The sequence below is a fragment of the Podarcis pityusensis genome (assembly GCF_964106645.2).
Source record: "Podarcis pityusensis genome assembly, chromosome: 9".
In the NCBI taxonomy this organism is placed as follows: domain Eukaryota; kingdom Metazoa; phylum Chordata; class Lepidosauria; order Squamata; family Lacertidae; genus Podarcis; species Podarcis pityusensis.
In genome coordinates this window covers 76,893,821-76,912,487 of record NC_138034.1, presented here as the reverse complement: position 1 = coordinate 76,912,487, position 18,667 = coordinate 76,893,821, and the positions used below count along the sequence as shown (strand labels likewise).

At 54.5% G+C, this 18,667-nt stretch overlaps 1 protein-coding gene and 1 long non-coding RNA gene across 2 annotated transcripts in view; one reads left to right on the top strand and one right to left on the bottom strand.

Moving 5' to 3' along the window:
• The window catches only part of LOC308485295 (exocyst complex component 6B), a 93,391-nt gene extending 74,817 nt beyond the window's left edge, over positions 1-18,574 (top strand). Inside the window, exons 11-12 of the mRNA XM_081020974.1 lie at positions 9,747-9,859; positions 14,124-18,574. Coding sequence (XP_080877100.1) covers positions 9,747-9,859; positions 14,124-14,250 — 240 coding nt within the window. The 3' untranslated portion in view covers positions 14,251-18,574. The remainder of the gene's footprint in view (positions 1-9,746; positions 9,860-14,123) is intronic.
• The window catches only part of LOC308485481, a 131,013-nt gene that overhangs the window by 58,341 nt on the left and 54,005 nt on the right, over positions 1-18,667 (bottom strand). The gene's annotated exons all lie outside the window — the stretch shown is intronic.

Genomic DNA, 18,667 nt, shown 5'->3' with positions numbered 1-18,667 from the left:
ACAAGAGGGATCGCTGCACAGCGAAAGCAGTGATCCCTCTTGCTGTTCTGGCTTCTGGGATAGTGCGCAGCCTGCATTCTCTCCATAAGACACACACACATTTCCCCTTACTTTTTAGGAGGGAAAAAGTGAGTCTTACAGAGCAAAAAATATGGTAATTCTGATTCCCAAGGGACGTCTCCAGGATTAGCAGTGATGATAAAATGCTGCCAGATATTCCAGGTTTCGGAAACATTCCTGGGTGCTTTCAAGCATTTGCCTTCAGCATTTGCAAATGGCAATGCTCTCCTCTCCCTTTTCAGAAATCTGACAGCTCTGCAAGTGGCGCCCGTGTTTGGCCAGGGCTGCCGCTGGTGACAGGCCTTATTCACACCAGGCAGGGCTCCTCCTTGCCCTCTCCAGTTCACAGCTTGTTTGCATTGAGGCTGCCGACACGTCAGGCCAGACCCAGGGCTGCCTTTCCCCCTTGGCGTTCCCTTCCCACCCTGCTGCCCTCTGCCACTCACTTTGACACGCACTGACAGGTTACCTGAGGGCGGCTTCTTGGAGCCAGATGCTGGCGGCACAGGCGGCTGCTTTTGCTGCAGGCCAGGGACCGTAGGCCAGCACCTCCCCCAGTCCGTGCCCAGGATCTTCTCTCTCTCTCTCTCTCTTTTTGCTGCCCTTTGATGTGCAACTTGAGGATGTCTCTGAAACATGCCGGCTGGAGCTGTTTGTGCAATGAGGTCCACCCCTCCGTGTGCCAACGCTCATTGTTTCAGGCCTCTGCCTGGGCTTCTCGTCGGCTGCCGTGATTGCAAGCGTGGTGGCGTTGCTCAAGGATGGATCCCCAATATTTCATTGGGACGGGGGTGGGGTGTCCTTTGCATCTCTTCCCTGAGTTGCGCATGTGGAAGACAGTTGCTGGCAGTTCTGCTGGATTAATTAATACAGAACCTAAGGGTTATGGTTTGGAATCTCAGCCTCCCCCCACCCCCGGGAACTAGGAATGGATTCAAAAGGGATCTGTGCTCGCTTAGTTTACATGCTGAAAAGTGTATAGAGTGGGAAGCTTCAGTTCACCTTTGCAGTTGTTGTTGTTATTGTTGTTGTTGTTTGGAAACAAAAGACTTTTGGTCATTGGCAGCCAAACTATGTAGGTAGCACCAGCTGACTGCCTTATTTGAACCCAGATCTCCCTGAACCTTGCATAAAATGGGGGCTCTGGGGTCTGGATTTTTCTTTCCTTTTTTTAATAACAGGGATGGAGAAGTTGGGGGGCAGATTTGGTCCTGCCGGCTGCTGTTGTATCCCCCATTCCCACCCCCTGCCCCTGTGCTTTTCTCCAAGGCCAAGTCTTAGTCCAGATGTGAGCTTGGAGAGGGGTGGGCTGAGGGAATCAGCAGCTGGCCCAAAGAGACTTAGGGGGCTGCCCCTTTTTTCTCTCTGAAACTGCCCCTTCCGCCCTCCGCTTCTGGTGTGAGCCGGGTTCCAGCGGGCAAGTGGGCTGCCCTCGTCTCTCTTGCTAGGCCTGCTTGCCCTGGGCATGGCCTGGTTTGGCAGCGAGGGCGCCCCCTCCATCTCACTGTCTCCTGCGTTGCCAGCTCCTGCTCTGGGGTCCCCTCCCTCCGTGGCCAACTCTTGCTGCCACCCAACTCTGGGATGTGCCAGGGTGCCCCTCTCTCTCTCTATCTGGCTTCCCCGGCCCACATCACAGCGTTGTGTTTTGGGAATGGCGATGGGGACGAGCGAGTCTCCCCTCCCCTCCCCCCCACTTTAAAGCTGGCGGAGCCGCTGGCTGCGTGGCGCTGGAGTGTTTAAGCAATGCTACGTGACTGCGCTGGGGAGCAGCGAACAAGTTCAAGGCAAGGTGAAGCTCTTCTGAGATAATCTGAAAGTTCACTGGGAGGTGACAGCAGCAGCGTCAGTCCCATACAGACGGGAGGGGGTGAGGGAGAGGTCACCTCTTCCTCTCCTGCCCCACCCTCGCCGGGTAAACAAAAGGAACCTGCAGTTCACGGAGAACTTGGCACGCGCCAAACGGGAGCCGGGAATAGTTGCCGACCACGCTGGGGTCCTTTGCGCCTTTCCCAGTGACCGGGTGGGGTGGGGAACATGACAGATCCAGCGATTTGGGGGGGGGGCACCGTCTGATGGTTCTCAATTATGGCAACAACCCTGGTTTAAACAGCCGACCTGATGCTGCAGAGACTAGGGAGGAGCCGTGATTTTGATGGCAGATGAGATGACGCGGAGACGAATGGCAGAGGCCTCAGGGTTCGTTTCATGGATACATCACACAGAGAGGGCACGAGAAGAGCCCTGCAGGATCAGGCCAGTGGCCCATCTAGTCATTCAGCATCCTCTTCTCAAAGGGGCCGACCAGATGCCCCAAAGGGATTTGAGCACAAGAGTGGCTCTCCCCTCGTGTGGCTTCCAGCAGCTGGGATTCAGAAGCATCGCTGCCCCATCCTGGCTAGGAGCCTTCCATGGGCCTCGCCTCCTCCATGAATTGTCCAGTCCTCTTTTAAAGCCATCCAGGATGGTGGCCATCCCTGCCTCCTGCAAGAACCAGTTTCCTAATTTCACTATTAGCTGCGTGAAGAAGGGATTTATTTGGTCTGTCCTGAGTCTTCCCACATTCAGGGGTAATAGGATGCTGTCCATCATCTCTTGGGTGTTTGCAGGCAGAGAGGTGACCACGCTCAACTGATCTGTGGCTTTGCAACAGAGTGAATTTGGGCAGGGAGCAGGCAAGGGAGAGGGAGGAACCCAAGAAAAAGCCAGGGGTCAGTTCTGTGACCTATAGGGAGTGAGGACATCCAGTCCCCTGAACCAGCGACAGGGCCATTCTGAAGGGAGACTTGCTCTCCTTCATCTCCCCATGTGGTTCTCCGTCTTGCCAGACCCTCCCCGCCCTTTGCTGACGCTGCCTGCCTGCCTCCCTCCGGAGGGGGCCCACTGCAGGGGGGAGCAGCTGAGCGGGGACCCTCCCCATGGAATGTGGCTGCCGGCTGTCAGCTGCAGGTGCTGAACTGCAGAGGCTGGCGACAGAACCAGAGAACTCCTTGGCTCCTGAAGTCTGGAGAGAAAAATGCAAAGTATGAGAGCCAGAGAGAAAGCCCCTCTCCAGGTAGTGCCCCCACTCCTGGTCCTTAGGACCTTCCTGGGATTGCCAATAGGGATAGCATTTCTCACCCTTTAGTGCCATTGGCTAGAGCCTCTGCTCAGGGTCCGTCCTCCCCTCAGGCCAGGGTCAGGCCAGGTTCTCTGCTTCCAGAACTGGTCAGGGGTTTAGGGCTCCAGGGGGTTAGGATGAGGGACTGGGGGCCTCCTGTATTCCCCCACCCACCCAGCCCATCATCCCTTCCTGGCTGGCAGTGCCTCTCCAGCATCCTGGGCAGAAAAACACACCAAGCGTTGAAAGCATGTGACTTCCCTCTCTTGCAAAGGATCCTGGGAACTGTAGTTCCTTAAGGGTGCTGGGAATTGGAGCTCAGTGAGGGGAGAGGGGGAGCCAGGTTGGGCAATCATTGCCAGCCCCTGTTGCCCGAGCGTTTCTTTCGGCCGGAGATGCCAAGAATGGAACCCTTCTTCCCTTCCTCCTCTTCCACTGAGCTGTGGACCCTTCATAAGCCCATGGCCCACAAGTCATTGTGCACCCATCTTGTGAACCGTCCTGAGATCTTTGGATGAAGGGCAGTGTATGAATCTGATAAATAAAAGCAAATTAAAATGTCCAGCATCCTGTTCTCCCGGTGGCTGAGCAGTTGCCCCAATGGGAAGCTCCAGAGTGGGATCTGAGCCCAAGAGCCATTCTCCCCGCCTGTGGTTTCCAGCCACTGGTAGTCGCAGAGCCCTGCAACTCTTTAGAGAGGCAAATAGGCAGCGGTGTGGCAAGTCCAAATCTTCGCCCTGCAAGGACGGGAGCCGCGGACAAAGGAGGCCGGCTCTCCTCCTTAAGAGCCATTTCAGCACCAAGGCCTGAAAACGAGAGTGGTCAGAAGAGACTCTCCGGTTGCCTTCTCACAATAACACTTTGGAGTTACTGGAAACAGAGCGCGATTCCTGGGAATAAATTTATGAGCATTTACAGATGGAAAAATGGCAGAGCTCGTCGGCAGCAAGTGCAGATGTGAAGGTTTCTGGACTCCATCCACTGGAACCCTAATTTAATAAAGACAGGAGCCTAAAAACAGGCAGAGGACATCCAAAAATAATCGAGATGCGGGGGGAGAGGTACGGGTGTGAGTGGACGGAGGGTTTTGTGCTGTTAAACTCCGTCTCTCTCTCTCTCACTCTCTCCTGCCCCCGACTTGAATCCTTCCAGGTTTCTCCTTGGAGCCTTTCGAGGATTGTCTGAGGATATAAACAGATGTCCTTGGCCACAATCCGGCCTCTTGAAAACCAGCAGGCAGTAATTCGGGGAGCTGTCATCTGACGCCTCAGCAGCTACCCTTCCTGGCTCACCAAGGACACGTGCCAGCCCCTCTCCCCTCTCTCACATAGATCTCCTGGCCATGGAACTTCTGAGTCACCCCGGGGAGGCTGCAGAGGGGGCCAGCGAGCTCGTGGTTCAAACCTGGCCCCCCCTTCCATGTCCAGCCCCCTCTCAGCACAACACAAGGGGGTGAAGTGCTGGCATCATAGGAGCCAACTCCTAGGGACCAAGGTCCGTTTGCCCCCCAATAAAATATTTGAGGGGGCTGCCCCCCCAAAATTGATGAGCGTTGCTATTCAAATGGTGTGTGCGTGCTGCGTCATGTGATCAGTTGTGTGGGGTGGGGCTTACTTGCCACCCCATATTTTATTGAGGTTGGCACCCTGGTTGGGATGAACTCTACCAAGATGGCATGCCATGTTCATCATAGAATAGCCAAGGAGGGCGTTTCTGGAGTTTGGTCCACTGTTCCTCTGTGCTCGCTGCATGGATCTAGTTCCAGCCTCTGATGAGCATCCCTGTGCAATTCATGTGCTCCCAGGCATTTGCTTGTTTCGTTCACACATTGCGTTTGTCTAAGTGTGCACACCTAAAATGTGTGATGTGCAAACTGGCCTTGGGACTGACTTCAGATTAAGTGTACAACCAGTGGGTGGGGGTGGGGAGGCGTTGCCAGAGTTTTAGGGTGTCCGTAGCTAGTCGGGAGTCCCTTCTCCTGGTTGTGGGAAGAGCGACGGCTACAAGGCCCTAAGGGGGTCTCAGACGTGCATCCGGAGCCGCGAAAGGTGAACTTGGGGACGAGTCTGCTCAGCCTTTGGGAGGAAGCCTCACGGAAACCAGAGAAGACCCAAAGGCTTCACCTCCGAAAGATCAAGTGTTTGCTTCCGGGCTTCCTTTTCCTCTGCTAATTGCAATGGACTGGAATTGGCGGCCTGGTGGTGGTCTTGCTAGTTGGCAATGAATCACGTTGCAAGGTTTTTAGTTCTTCCTCACTGGTTCACCTCTCCATTTATCCTCTTTTCCACCAGGGATTTTCTCTGGGAGAGCGGTCTCCCCTTTCTTGGGCAGGGGGCTCACCAGTGTGGACTCACTGCCCACTTGCTGTGCGGGGTGCCATGCTGTCATGGGTGCTGTCATGGCGGGTGCTGGGTTCCCAGAGGATTAAGCCTCTTCCCAAAATCATCACCAACAAGGGCAGGGTGTGCTCTGAGGTCCAGGCAACCTGAGGTCAAGCACTGAGAACTGGACTTGGTCCAACTCGACATCCAGGGTCAAGGTCAGGCCACAGTCTGGGGTCGAAGGAGATGAACTCATGTTGCTTCCTGCAAACAGAAGGCTCAAGAGCAAGGCCTCATATCCTCTGGCTTCTTCAACTATGCCTCGATCCAAAACTGCTGGTGGGGAAGGTATTTAAGGGCATCACTTACTCATGAGGAGGTCCTTAATTTGGGATCCTCACACATCAACCCTGGGCCTGTGGACACATGCTGTGGCTTTGCTCTTTGGTCGGGACCAGAGCTTTCGGTGCCGGTGTTCATGCTTGGAGTGTGGCTCCACCACCTTCTCCTAACAGGACCTCAGCATTGGTTCTGGGGAGCCCTGTCTGCTCCCCAAGCTGTGGGGTGGCTGCTTCACCCTCCAAGGACTGCATGTCTGGGATCAGGTCAGGGCCAGGCATGGCAATGAGTTTCTCGTTGCAGTTCTGGCTGAAACAATGCTTGATTTAGAGTCCTGGATTTGGCAATAGCGTGTCTCCGTGGCTGTGGGTGGTCTCCGGGATGGGGATGACGTGGCAGGGAGTAGCTCTGCGATTGGAAGGTCATGTGTCAGAAGCAGCAGCCTTGTAGATCCACCTGGGATGTCTCTAGGCTGGAGAGCTTTTAATTGTGGCTGGTACTGTTTTAACGGAACCTGTGTAGATGTGCCAGTGTCGAGCTGGCAGAGAGATTGACGTATTCAGTGCAAGGTAATTGCATTGTGCTTAATGGGATTCTTGCACTTTGTTACTCGTTGGGACAGGCTTGCATGCAAACCTCCCCTTTTTCAAATGTTCATGTGACTCTGGGAAGCCTCCCTTTGCCCTCTGTGCCGGATGCCATCAGCTCCTGCTGCCAGTGATGGCAAAGGCGGGGGGCTTTGGAAGGGAAGTTGGTGTGCTGTGACCAGGAAGAAGGAGTGTTTCAGGGCCAGACTGTCAAGGCTGCTCCTCAAGGGATTGGGCCCAGGCACACCCTTGCACCTCCTCATGAGGAGACTTGGGGAGAGAGCTGCACTGCCTAGCCCCTGAAGATGGCTCTGGTTTTCTGACTGTAGCACAGGGGTCAGCAAACTTTTTCCGCAGGGGGCCAGGCCACTGTCCCTCAGACCTTGTGGGGGACCGGACTATATTTTGAAAGAACCCCCCCTGACTCTCCCCTCCCTTCTCCACAGCACCAGTTGAGCCCCGGTGGCTGCTTACCTGTGCCTTGCGAGCGGCAGGGGCTGGCGGCGACGGCAGCGGAGGGACGATGAGTGGCGCAAAAGGGCTGGCTCCGGAGAGGGGCTGCTTAAAATGGCGCTCAGCCAACCGCTGCTCAACAAAGCCCAGCCCCCTTCCTCCTCTAGGCAGGGCAGGGAGAAGCCAGGAGGAGGGAGGGAGGAGGTTCCGTTGCGGTGTGTGTGAGGGGGGCGGGGAATGCGCAGCCCAAACAATCAGAATCCCCATGCCGATCCACATGGTGATTCCTGGACTGTCTGTGGGCCGGCTCCAGAAGGCAATTGGGCCGGGTCTGGCCCCCAGGCCTTAGTTTGCCGACCCATACTGTAGCACAATGAAGGGCTGAACTTAAGAAGAGCCTTTCAGGATCAGGCCAGTGGTCTGTTTAGTCCAGCATCCTGTTCTCACAGGGCTAGCCAGATGCATGCAGAAGCTGAGCACAAGAGCCCTTTCCGCTCCTGTGCTTTAAAAACCAACTGGGTTTAAGAGCATCGCTGCCTCCAGCCGTGGAGGCAGAATATAGTCATCAAGGCTGGTAGCCGTCAGTGGCCGTCTCCTTCATGAATGGACCCATTCCTCTATTGAAGACATCCAAGTTGGAGGATGAAGTTGGGGGTGTCAGTCAGTTTGAGGGATGGGGTCTGCTGCATGCAGCATCTTGGGGTGAAACAGAAAGTTGTGGCTGAAGGCCTCCCCCCCCCCCGCCGCCCCGGCCCTGAGAGTGCAATCCCAGGTCTTGGAAGAGCTTCTGACGGAGGATCTGGCACTGAAAACACCTTGAACTCTCTGGGACCTCTCCCTCTCTTCCCCATCCCAGGTCCCCCACCCAGCCAGCCGCCTTGTCTCCCTGACATGCACCAGGTTTACGGTCACCGCCGTCCCTCCTGCACGTCTCTCTGCACGGCATGCAGAAACACCGACAGCCGCAGCGCTTGAGCCACGCAGCCCCCACTGAACTTGCAAACTGCGGCTCCCCCTCTCCCCTCCCCCCCCCACCACCCTGGTGCGCTCTGGGCTGTCAAGTTTGATTTATGGAGCTGCACCGCCGACTCTCTGGTTTGAAGAATTAATGGTATTTGCATATTTTTATTTTGGAATCTGCCCCAGAAGGTGGCTGCCAGAATGCGTGGAGGAGCCTGGGCTTCAGGGATGCCCTTGTGCAAAAGGCTCTTCTCTCCTCCCCCCCCCCCCGCTGCCCCCGATTTAGTTGCGGAGGTGAAAAGTTTAAACAGTAAAACCAATAAAACCGCGTTTATGTGACAGATAAATCGTCTTGCATTGTCAGAGTTCCTGGCGAGAGAACTTCCCGCCCCTCTGGTTGCTCTGCGAGCGCAGCAGCCGCCCTGCGCGAGGGGAAGGAGGGAGCCCTCGAAGGCATCGCAAGCCAGAGGCCGCGTGTCCACAAGATGGATAGGGCTCAACGGCTGTAAAACACACAGGCCATCCATCACTGCCGCTCCCCTTCGTGGCGCTGGGGTGGGGCGAGCCCGAGGAGGAAGCCGCTCTCTGCTCCCCAGGGGGATGCGCTGGGGGAGGGCGCCCGGTGGCGCAGAGCGGGGGGACACCACAATCACCAGAGGACAAATTGGCCTGACCCTGGCTCCTCTGCCCGCGGGCGGTGGGCTCTGCAGCCGGATCTGAGGGTGTCCAAAATGCGCGGCTTGCAATGTCTAGACTCTGCTTAGTTGTGACCGGGAGGCTGTCGCCCTGTTGTCTGGGCTTCTGCACACTTTGCGCCGGCCCTGCGCAATCACAGGTGGCTTCTCGCACGGCAGTGCCACCACCCCCTTCTGCCACCCTCCTCCTGCACACTGTGCCATAAGAAACTCCAGTGCCACATTCCCAGGCCTGGTGCCCCCTGCTAAACTACAGGTCCCATCGGCTCTTACAGAGTTGTAGTACGAAACACCTGGCAGGAACCAGGTTGGCAAAAGCTGTTTGACCGCAACAAGGAAGGGCAGGGTGGTGCCTCTAATGGCATCTGCACAACTCTGGCCATTGCCAGCTTGATTGATCTTCTTCTGGCCCCAAGGGAAAGGTGTTTTCCTGAGGAGCCCAAGGCTCATGTGTAGAGATTTCCAGTTTGTGGTGTAACAGTTAACCTTTGAAAATACAAATAAACTTTCCTCTAAGTAAGAATTAGGCACCTTTGCTCATCTATGCCCTGTTACTTCCCAAGTCATCAGACCAAGGGACGTGTATTTCCTTTAGGATGCAGAGTTTCTGGTTCCTCTCCCGGCACAAGGCTGCCTCTGGATAGGGAAACACCCCCTCTGTGGCGCTTGGTTTTTCAGGGAGCCTGGGCACTGTTGGCACAGCCTTTTCTGCCCCTTGGCTCCCCTGGGTTCTTGGTCCTTTGTTCCTCCTGCTCAGCCCCACTTTGCCCCTGGTTTCCTGTGCCAGTCATCTTTCCCTACCACTGCCCCAACCCCACAGCCCAGGCCTGACCGGCTGCTTGCTCCCCTTGGAAGCAGAAACACGCTGAACCGGATCCTCCTTTCCTTTTGCCTCCCTGCCTCTGTAGCGCTTTGTGAGTGCAGACTGCCTTGGGTCAGAAAACATTATGGAATTCGGGGTGGGGGGGAACACACTCACCCTTGCTGACTCTTTCCCAAAAAGAATATCCCAGTTCTCAAAGCATCCTTGCCAGCGGCCCTCCTAACAGCCCTGTGTAGTCGGCTGCTGGCATTCCCATTTTACATGTGAGGCATTGGGGCAGGGAGCCCCTGGCAAAGCCCAGAGCCAAGGGCATCAGCAGCCCCTCCTCTGGAGGCCGGGTTTCATCTCCAAATGTGTGCCCCCCCTCCGTGTTCCTCTGAGCTGTGACCTGTTTCTCTCTGTCTGTTTCAGCTCTTAGATCTGTTTCTCCAGTGGGATTGGTCTACATACCTGGCCGACTACGGGCAGCCGACCTGCAAATACCTTCGTGTGAATCCCACAACAGCGCTGATCTTGCTGGAAAAGTGAGTGCCTCAGCCGAGACATTCTTCCGATGGTTTCCTGGCTCCCACGCTTGCTTTGACAAGCAGCCGCGTTCCCTCTGGGGGCTCCTTCCATCGCCTCCGCTGCCTGGCCTGGCCTTCCAGGAGGGTGGAGGGTGGCTGCTGCTGCTGCTTGCGTTGAGGCTGCTGGGCCGCTGAGCACCTCTTGCCCTCTGCCCCGGAGCCTCTTGCCATGGCTGTGACGTGTTTGTGCTGTTCTGTGTGTCTTGCGCAGGGGTGGTTTCCCTGCCGCCGCCGCCGCTCGTCTTCGCTTTGTGTGTGCGCATGGGGCGGTCAGAGCGAGCTGGCTGGCAGAAGTGTGCAGAAATCACCAGGGCTCCACACAGAGGTGTGCGCAAACAGACCGCTCTGCACATTAGGGCATTGCCAGAGCATGTTGGACAGTGATAATCCAACACAGACTTCTCCCACATCACCCCATTAAACTGCATAGCCTTTGCTTCCAGTTCATATTCATTTAATTATAAGAATGCATGAATTGATCGATTGAAGAATCCAATATACAAATGAAATCAGGAAATTTAGAAACAGGTATATATAACTGATACACTTCATTGGCTAGGCAACCTGACTGACATTGTCCTTCTGTGTGGGATGCCCAGTTCTTCTTGGAGAGGGTGCAGATTGACCAAGCATGCAAAGTCCCTCTTAATGGCACTATTTAATGTCTCTCCCCCCATGGGAATGAACGCAGTTGCCAATGCTGATGCAGGTTCCCTGCTGAATTCGCACTCGCCACTGCCGGTGTCACCAGGAGGTGCTTATTTGCCTTCCCCGGTGGCTTGGCTCGCTGGAAGTGAAAAGTGGTTCTCAACTCCACACAGCTGGATGTTGAGGAACGGGATCCCTGCCCTTCTCTCTTTGACTGGGCAGCAGCCAATCAATTTTGGGGAGGATGCTGGGTGCTTTGCAATTGTGCCAGTACAACAGGGGTGGGGATCCTTTTGGCCCAGTGGACCATGTCTTTATCTCCCCCCACCTCCCACCAGCCACCTTTGGCAGGTGGGCAAGGCCTGGGTCAGTCCCCAGAAGTCATAATGGACGCCTGTCAAAGCGTAACACTTCCCAAGAGCCTGACAACCTGCTCCGACTTCCCTCCTTTGTGCTGCTCATTCTTTTGCCAGCCCACCTGGGTGATGCTTCCTGGCTTGGGCAGAGGAGCCTCCCTGGGCAAAATGGCGCCATCCACTCCCCAGGGACCCTTTGCCGCATTCCCCTCTTGCTTTGCTGCTCTGGGGCCCAGCTCAGCGCATGTGTGTCAAAGTCCTGGCTTGGTTGCTGGTGGCGGATCCTTGCTGCTCGGTCATCCCACCTCCCTCCTTCCCTCCCTCCATCTCTCAGGACCAGAATGGCTTGCAGGGTCACTGGAGTAGATTTGCCCAGGCGGCCAGTGGCCAGAGAAGCCACTTCTTAACTCCTCTCTCAGTTTCTCTCTCTCTCTTTCTCCTTCCTCACTTCCACAGGATATCGCGAGAGTAAGTATGTGGCTCGTTTGGGGGCTCCTCTAGTTTTCTTCCCTGTGAGTCCTTTTATTGTGCAATTTAAGTGGAGCACTCAGTGGCCGAAAGGCACCAGGTCCTTCTGAAAGCAGCCCCTCCTGGTAACTATATCATCTCCAATCCGCTAATTGCCGTTTCAAGCGGGATGGCAATTTCAGCCAGGGTTGCTCTGTATTTAGAGATGAGCTTCCAACAAAACGTGGGGCGGTTTGAGGAGGGCTTTGGCGGAGGGTTTTGGCAAAGGCGTCTGGCCATTAATTCCCTCCTACCTGTGCTGTTATTTGTAGCCCGATAGCCCCACAGGGAGACCCAGCCGGGTACCAAGACCCTTTCGTCAGGCTTCAAGCACACTCGGATGTCCCCCACAAATCCCATAATTTATTCCTGATGTTCCGCTGGTGGGTTGCCTGGCGTGGAGCAGCCTAGCCCAGTCCAGAGCCTTCCAGATGTTTTGGACTACAACTCCCGTGACTCCCAGTCTGCTTGACCAAAATGTCTGGAAGGTGCTGGGTTCGGCTAGGCTGCCGTAGCCCTCCACCTGCCCCATTTCCTGCCCCATGCGTGAAGGCAGTTTCCCTACTCAGAAGTTTCAAAATGATTTTTAGTAAGCAGCCGGGACCACGCTTCTTAATGTCAAAAATCCCACACCCAAATAAGAGAAGGATGTGTTCAAGAGAAGTTTGCTGTTGACCCCTTTTTCTGGGGGCTGTAACTGCTGAGTAATTGGAGACCAAGTAAGGGCATAAGACAGAGGATTTCAACCTTCTTGGGTCCATGGCTCCCTTAACCAATTACATTCTTGCTGTGGCTCTGCTGTGGGGCTCAGGAGCCCAGTTAGGTCACCCCTTGCCTGCAAAGCTGGCAGCCTCTCACCCTTTTTTGAACACCTTCCTTTGCGGAGTGTGCCCTCCTCTCCTCTCCCCTCTCCTTGGGAGATTCCCTGGGCAGCCGCTGCTGCTGTCCCTGGTCTCTGAGCTGCCCCCCACCCTGCCCCAAAGAGAGGTGCTTCTCACAGGCACCGTTCATCTGCAGAGCTTATAGCCAGGGCTGCTGCAGTAAATGTCTGTGCAAGCCTTTGGGAGGCAGAGATGCAAGAGGGCACCAGAGGAGGGAGGGAAGGAAAGGGGGACAGAGGCCAGTGTTGCCCGTGGCACCCCTGACCAGCATTCAGGGCACCCCAGGGGGCCACAGCACACTGGTTTAAAACCACACGCCTAAGAGGTTTTCCTGAGCCCTCTCCCTTCTCTAAGGAAGCCCACTTCATGCCTTCAGAAATCTGTCTTGTGTACCTTTCATCAATTGGGCGCCCTCCTGAATTCATGGGATCTGCAGGGCAGCGGATCTGGTATGTGGTATGAATTCCCTCTTAACAGCCTAGAGAGCCACCACAACCCAGTTCCCAAAGCTCTGTCATGTGTTGCAGCCTCAGGTCCTCACAAATCACCCGCCCACCCTGGGCAATGCAGAGAGCCGAGGGCTGAATCCTCAGGGGCAGGATAGACCCCTCTCTGGAAGCAGGGGCAGACCCCAATTTGCTCTGTCCATTAGAAGTGCTATTATTATTTCATAAAAGTTATACAGCATTTGATTTTTAAAGAAAAGCTCACGGTGGTTTACAGAAAAATATAAAGCAGTAGCATTATCCCTAAGGAAAATCAACAATAATTTATGACTTTCAGGAATTCAGAATAACGACTCACTAAAAACAAATTAATATTCGCACCAGCTTTCTAAACGTCTGGGTAGGCTTTTTTAAACTGAAAGGCTTCTAGCAGGCGCCAGAAAGAGTACAGTGAATGTGGGAATGTTCAGGGAGGCAGGAGAGGATATATTATTTATTAATATCCTTCCTAACTTGCGCTAGCAAGTTCCATAACATAGCAGAGTTTTACATTCCCCTTTAAACGCACAGCGGATAGCTGGTTGCAGGCTTGTTTAAGCCTCTCAATATTAGTGACCTGGTAAGTTCCCTTATATCTCTCTTAAAAGAATAAACATGCCACAATCTTGTGTAAAGTATATAAAAGTAGTTTACTCACATTCAGTTCACAGTTGGATCCCTGAAGGCAGACTTAGTTACAAAGTATGTACATGTGGATCTCATCCCAGTGATTGCAGACTGGCAGTCACTGCAGTTCACACAATGAAAGGAAGATGGGAAAAAAAAGGGAGGAGGGCTGTGTGCCTTGTGCTTTTGTTACCTGCACAGGTACAGTCACGCCCACCTCTAGTCACATGCAAGAGGAAGTATGTCCCAGTCAGGAGGAAACAGGAAGTTTTCGACTGACTGGACCAAACATCCCCTTGCATGTCCACTCTAGGAAATCAAGGAATGTTGTCTTTGACTGCTACTTATGTATCACATCCCACAGTGAAGGCACCTGCCTGGTGCCCATAGGCAGGGAGTTCCAAAGTTCCACTAAAATATGGAGTTCTTACAAATGCAGAATGGGTATTTGTGGCACCTGTGACAGAGCCAGTTCTGCGGTCGATTGGGCGCACGTGGCGAAAGGCAATCGTGTAGCTTCATGGGTGAGGGAGGGGGTGAATAAAAGGGCCCCTTTGGCACCTGGGTGAAGGGGGCTCTGTCTCTCTCAGCTGCCCCTTCCCCAGCAGCAGGGGCACCGGCTGGCATTGCTGTGGGCAAAGGGAGCCCCGGAAGCCGGACGCCTGGGCAGCAGTTCTGCCTGCGAGGCAGTGACGCTCTGGTTTCCCTCCCTGCGCAGGATGAAGGACACGAGCCGCAAGAACAACGTCTTTGCGCAGTTCCGGAAGAACGAGCGGGACAAGCAGAAGCTGATAGACACGGTGGCCAAGCAGCTGCGAGGCCTCATCAACACCCACCACTCGTGAGGTGGGGTCAGGCAGGGCCACGCGGCTGCCTGGGTGGGGCTTGGGAAATGCTGGGGGGGCATGCCCACAGAGGAGGCTTGTCCGGGCACCAGCGCGCCCTCCTCGTGGAGCCCTTCCTCGTGGACAAACGTGGCTGCTGGAGGGGAAGGAGAGGCGAGGGCCTGGCAGGCGCCAACTGTTCCTGCGTCATCATCCTCTTCCCAGGATTTGAGGCCTCTTCGTCAAGACTGGGACATGATCCAGGAGCCCAAAGCCCCGTAAACTCCTTCCAGAAGCCAAATGCCAGTGGGTCCATTGCTCTGGTGTTTGCTGACAGCGTCAGGTTTCTTTTTTGAAAAAAGGGTTGTGGCTCCAAACGTGCCTCAGCAAAGAGACATTTTATTTGCCTGCAATGTGGAATTGGTTGTTCGGGGTGTGGCTGCAGCAGAAGGATCGGCTGAGGGTCCTTTCCCATGGCTGGTTGGTGGTGATGTTTGCATCGCGAAGCCTCCGTTGCTGGGCATCTTGGCAAGGCAGCCGGCATCACCTGTGCCCCAAGCACCTTGCTTTGTATTTTCCAGAAAGCAGCACATTGTGATGTTCAGAGCGTCCCTTTGTGACGTCGCAACCGACAGCTGAGTGGGGCGGTTACTTCTCCAGGGGGAAACAGCTGAGCGAATTGGCCCTTACACTTCCTGGGAGAGCAGAGAGACACACACCTTTGCGTGCACACACACACACAAACACACACACACACCCTTTCAACTCTGGCTGTTTACAAATCGAATTTCAATTCTCACTGCAGGCCTACAGCCAGTTCATTAAGAATGAGGAACGGAGATATTTGAGCAGGGTAATTTCGGTGCAGGTTCTGTTTATCCATTAAGGCAGGCAAGGGGATCTACTGGGATCAACCTCTTCCCCATATGGCTGCCCCGGGAAAGGAAGCTTCTGTGAGTCAGACTGGCCTCTAGTTGGGGGGTGGGGCTGTTTTCCTTCCGCTGCCTTGCCCATCCTACCTGGGGCAATTGCTTTCCCTGGCCCTTTCCACTTTGCTCTCCTGACACTGTTTTTAAATGTTTCTTTGCCTGTGAGTTCAGCAGCGTCCCCCAGGGGTGCATTTCTAAGGGTTTGCCCGCATTAGGGGTGCCTGAGCCCCACTTTGTGACCAGGTCTGCCTTGGAAATACATTTTCCTTCCATGCTGCCTGCAGCTACGGAGGAGCAGTCATGAGGCTTGTGGGAATGCGGTGGAAGAGTCTTCCTTTAAAATAAAACCTTGTCCTAGCAGAATCTCACAGCCAGAAGGAGGGGCCCTTCCCAGTCCCCTGAGCCCCCTCTTTCCCTGCCTGGGAAAGGGGGGGGTGGCTGGCTTGTGCCAGGCTTGTGGCCACAGTGGGAAATTTGGGGGCGTGAGCCACTGGGCAGCTCTGCTTACATCAGGCTAGGAAAGGTGGGTTGCCAGCCGAGTGCCAATGGGCAGCTTGTCCAGCCATGGGTGGCACAGGTGGGCAGCGCCCGTTGGGAAAAATGGGAAGGGGGGGCTACCCCCCATTGCAGGGCACCATTCCTGTCCTATGCAGTTACACTCGTTCAAGAAATGTTCCTAGTGGCATGGGGGGGGGTCTTCCTGCCCTGAGCTCCCTTGAGCCCTTAAAGGGGTGGGGGGCCTTCTTACTGGGCCTCCTGAAGAAAAAGATCTGGTGGTCCCAAATTTCTGCACAATCCTTGCAGGCATCGGAATCAGTCAGGACTCCAGTGGAAGACAAAAGCCCAACAGAAGCAGGCAAAGTTTGTGTGTGTGTGCCGTGAGACGATGTCTGTCGACGGAGTGGATGTGGTTGGGAACTGCCAAAAAACCTCCCTGTCTAGAGGACCACATGAGTCCCCCTCAGCGTTTTGCCTTGTCCGCCTCTGTCCCTATAAGGCGGGGGTTCTCTTTCCACTGCCAAAGGCAGAAGAGACTGGAGCAGGCTTTGGGTCCATCCAATGTTTTTGATTTGGATGTTTCTCCCGCATATCCCAGAATCTCGCCCCTCCAGCCAGACATCACCTGTGGGGGGGAATTTGATGGCCATTTTCAGCTCAAGTTCCTTTTGGACGCAGCAGCCGCAGGTGTTCCACACCCTCTTACATTTGGGGGCACAAAAGGGAAAGGGGATGATCTCTGCGAGAGGCTTTCCCCCCCCAGTTGAGCTGGTGCAGGTAGATTTGTCCCTCCATGGTGAATCTTTGTTCTGTTCTTCTGACCAGGTCTCTTTGGCGTGGGGTGGGGTGAAGCTGGCAACAGGGGATGGGAGGAGCGAGGGGGATGAAGCAGGTCTCTGCAAAACTGACACCAGGTCCCCGGGGGTGGGGGTGGGGATCCTGTCCTGGGAGTAGGGGAAAGCTGGCCAGCAGGCAGGCCTGGAGTTCGAAGGCTTCCCAGTTCCCAAGCTGGCTGCTTCCAGGTGAGGCCTCGGTTTGTGTCAGGAGCCAGCCCATTCCTTTTGCTTTCCTGAGCAAAAGCCAGAAGGGAGACTCCGCTGGAGACCCCAGCCAGCCACGAACATCCCGCAGCCTCCGACCAGGCCCTCCTTCCAGCCTCCATGGTGCTTGATGGAAAGAGGGTTGCCGGATCTGGGTGGGACCAGCTTATCCGCAGAGCAGCCCAAACTGAACCCCTCCTGGCCCTGATCCGGAGAAAAGGCTGGTTGGCGTGAGAAGGGGGGAAACCCCTCTGGAGCTAAAGGAGATATTTGTCCTGAGTGTCCGCTTTCAGTAGGGTCCAACTCCAAACCGCCCATCGCATAACGGGGATGAGCAACGGAATTTTGGTGCTCTGCTTCCAATTAGCGTTTGGTTCCAGGCAATACAGTCCCGTCCCTTCAAAAGGGAATTAATCATTGCGGCAGAGCGAGCGAGAGTGAGTCGGCTTCCTTTAGAGAAGCAAAGCGGGAGAGACGGGGCGGGTGAGAAGTATAATTATTAATAGGAGTGGGGAGGGTGTGTGTGAAGTGGGGAGGGTGTGTGTGAAGAACAGCCACCAGCCTTTGGCTGCCCAGGCAATCCGAGCAGAAACCTGCCAGGGGGCGGCTTAGGGGGTGGTGCCCAGGCACTCCCTGCAGAATTGCAGGCAGGGTCCTGGGGCAGCTCTCTTGGGGTCTGCCATACAGCCCCTCAGGGTGGCAAAGTGGGCTTAGTCCTGGCTGCTCCTTCCTCTTCCCTTTAAGACTTGAGAGTGGCAGGACTGGCGGAATGCTCTTGGGCACCCCGTATACAAGTGCCCTTGCCCGCCTGTAGGGGCTTGTAGCTGCTCTAGAGAGGGGGGGTCTTTCCTCACCAGCCACCTCCTTCACAAGGACCTCTCCTGCCCACATCCTTCCTGTCGACACTTTGCTGGAGATCAAAGCAAAAGTTCTTTGCTGGTTTTGCACTTGGGTTAAATCTGACCCCACTTTTCAAACTCACAAGGGAAAAAAGAAAAACCCCTCTCCATTGTATTGTTGCCGTTTGTGTTTTTTGTTTTTAAATATTCCTTTTGTATGTAGGTATTTTTTAAATTGTTGCTATTTTTTTAAAGCCGGGCTCTTTGTTCCTGCAGAAACCGTTTCCATTAAGGGCTTGCAAATGTGATCGTACTGGGGTGGTTGTAAGGAAGCAAATGCTTTACTGCCACTGTCTGGGAGTCTGGCCGTCCAGGGCAGGCGGTCAAGAGTAGGCGAATGGTTTGGCCTCTTCCGGGGCCTCTGGAAGCAAGTAGTGCCCGTCCTTTTGGCTTGACACACAGACCATCGCAAGAGCCAGCTCTCATGGCCCGTTTTTGGGTAGATTTTTGGTGGAGCCGTCTTCTGAGCACCGCAACAGCCACGGCATAATTCACCACACACCTGGAAATCCTTTGAGAAGTGGCTTGCACCAGGCGTTGGGTCTCAACCACATAGCACATCTTAGAAGCAGTCAGAAGACCACTTGTTTGTGGCCCCAAAACTACCACAACCGCACCCGACACATGAGCTTCTCAGTAGTACGTTTATTAATTGCTCATTTATCTGTGTGCTTTTTTGTTTTCTGGGTGTCTTCCGTTTTTTATTTTGAGGGGAGTATTTTGTAAACTAATGTGGTGAAAACAGCTTTTTTTGCACAAGTCATTGCACAAAAAGGGTGAAATGTTTAGTACATTTTAAGTTTTAACTTTAAAGGGATTTCTATCGGAGAGGGCTAGAACAGCTACTGATCTTAAGAAGGGGGGAAAGGGGGGGCTGCATGGGGCTGCTGTCTGAATGGCATTAGATATTTTAGCATGTTGATTTGAACTGTACATTTATTATTCTGTCGTAATTTTTATTAAAAACCATGTCATCCAAGAGTGTGAGTGAGCACTTTTGTCTGAGCACCTCTCCCTGGGTTGCCTGCAAGTCTCTCTCTCTCACTCACAAGATCCACCTCGCTCTCTCCCT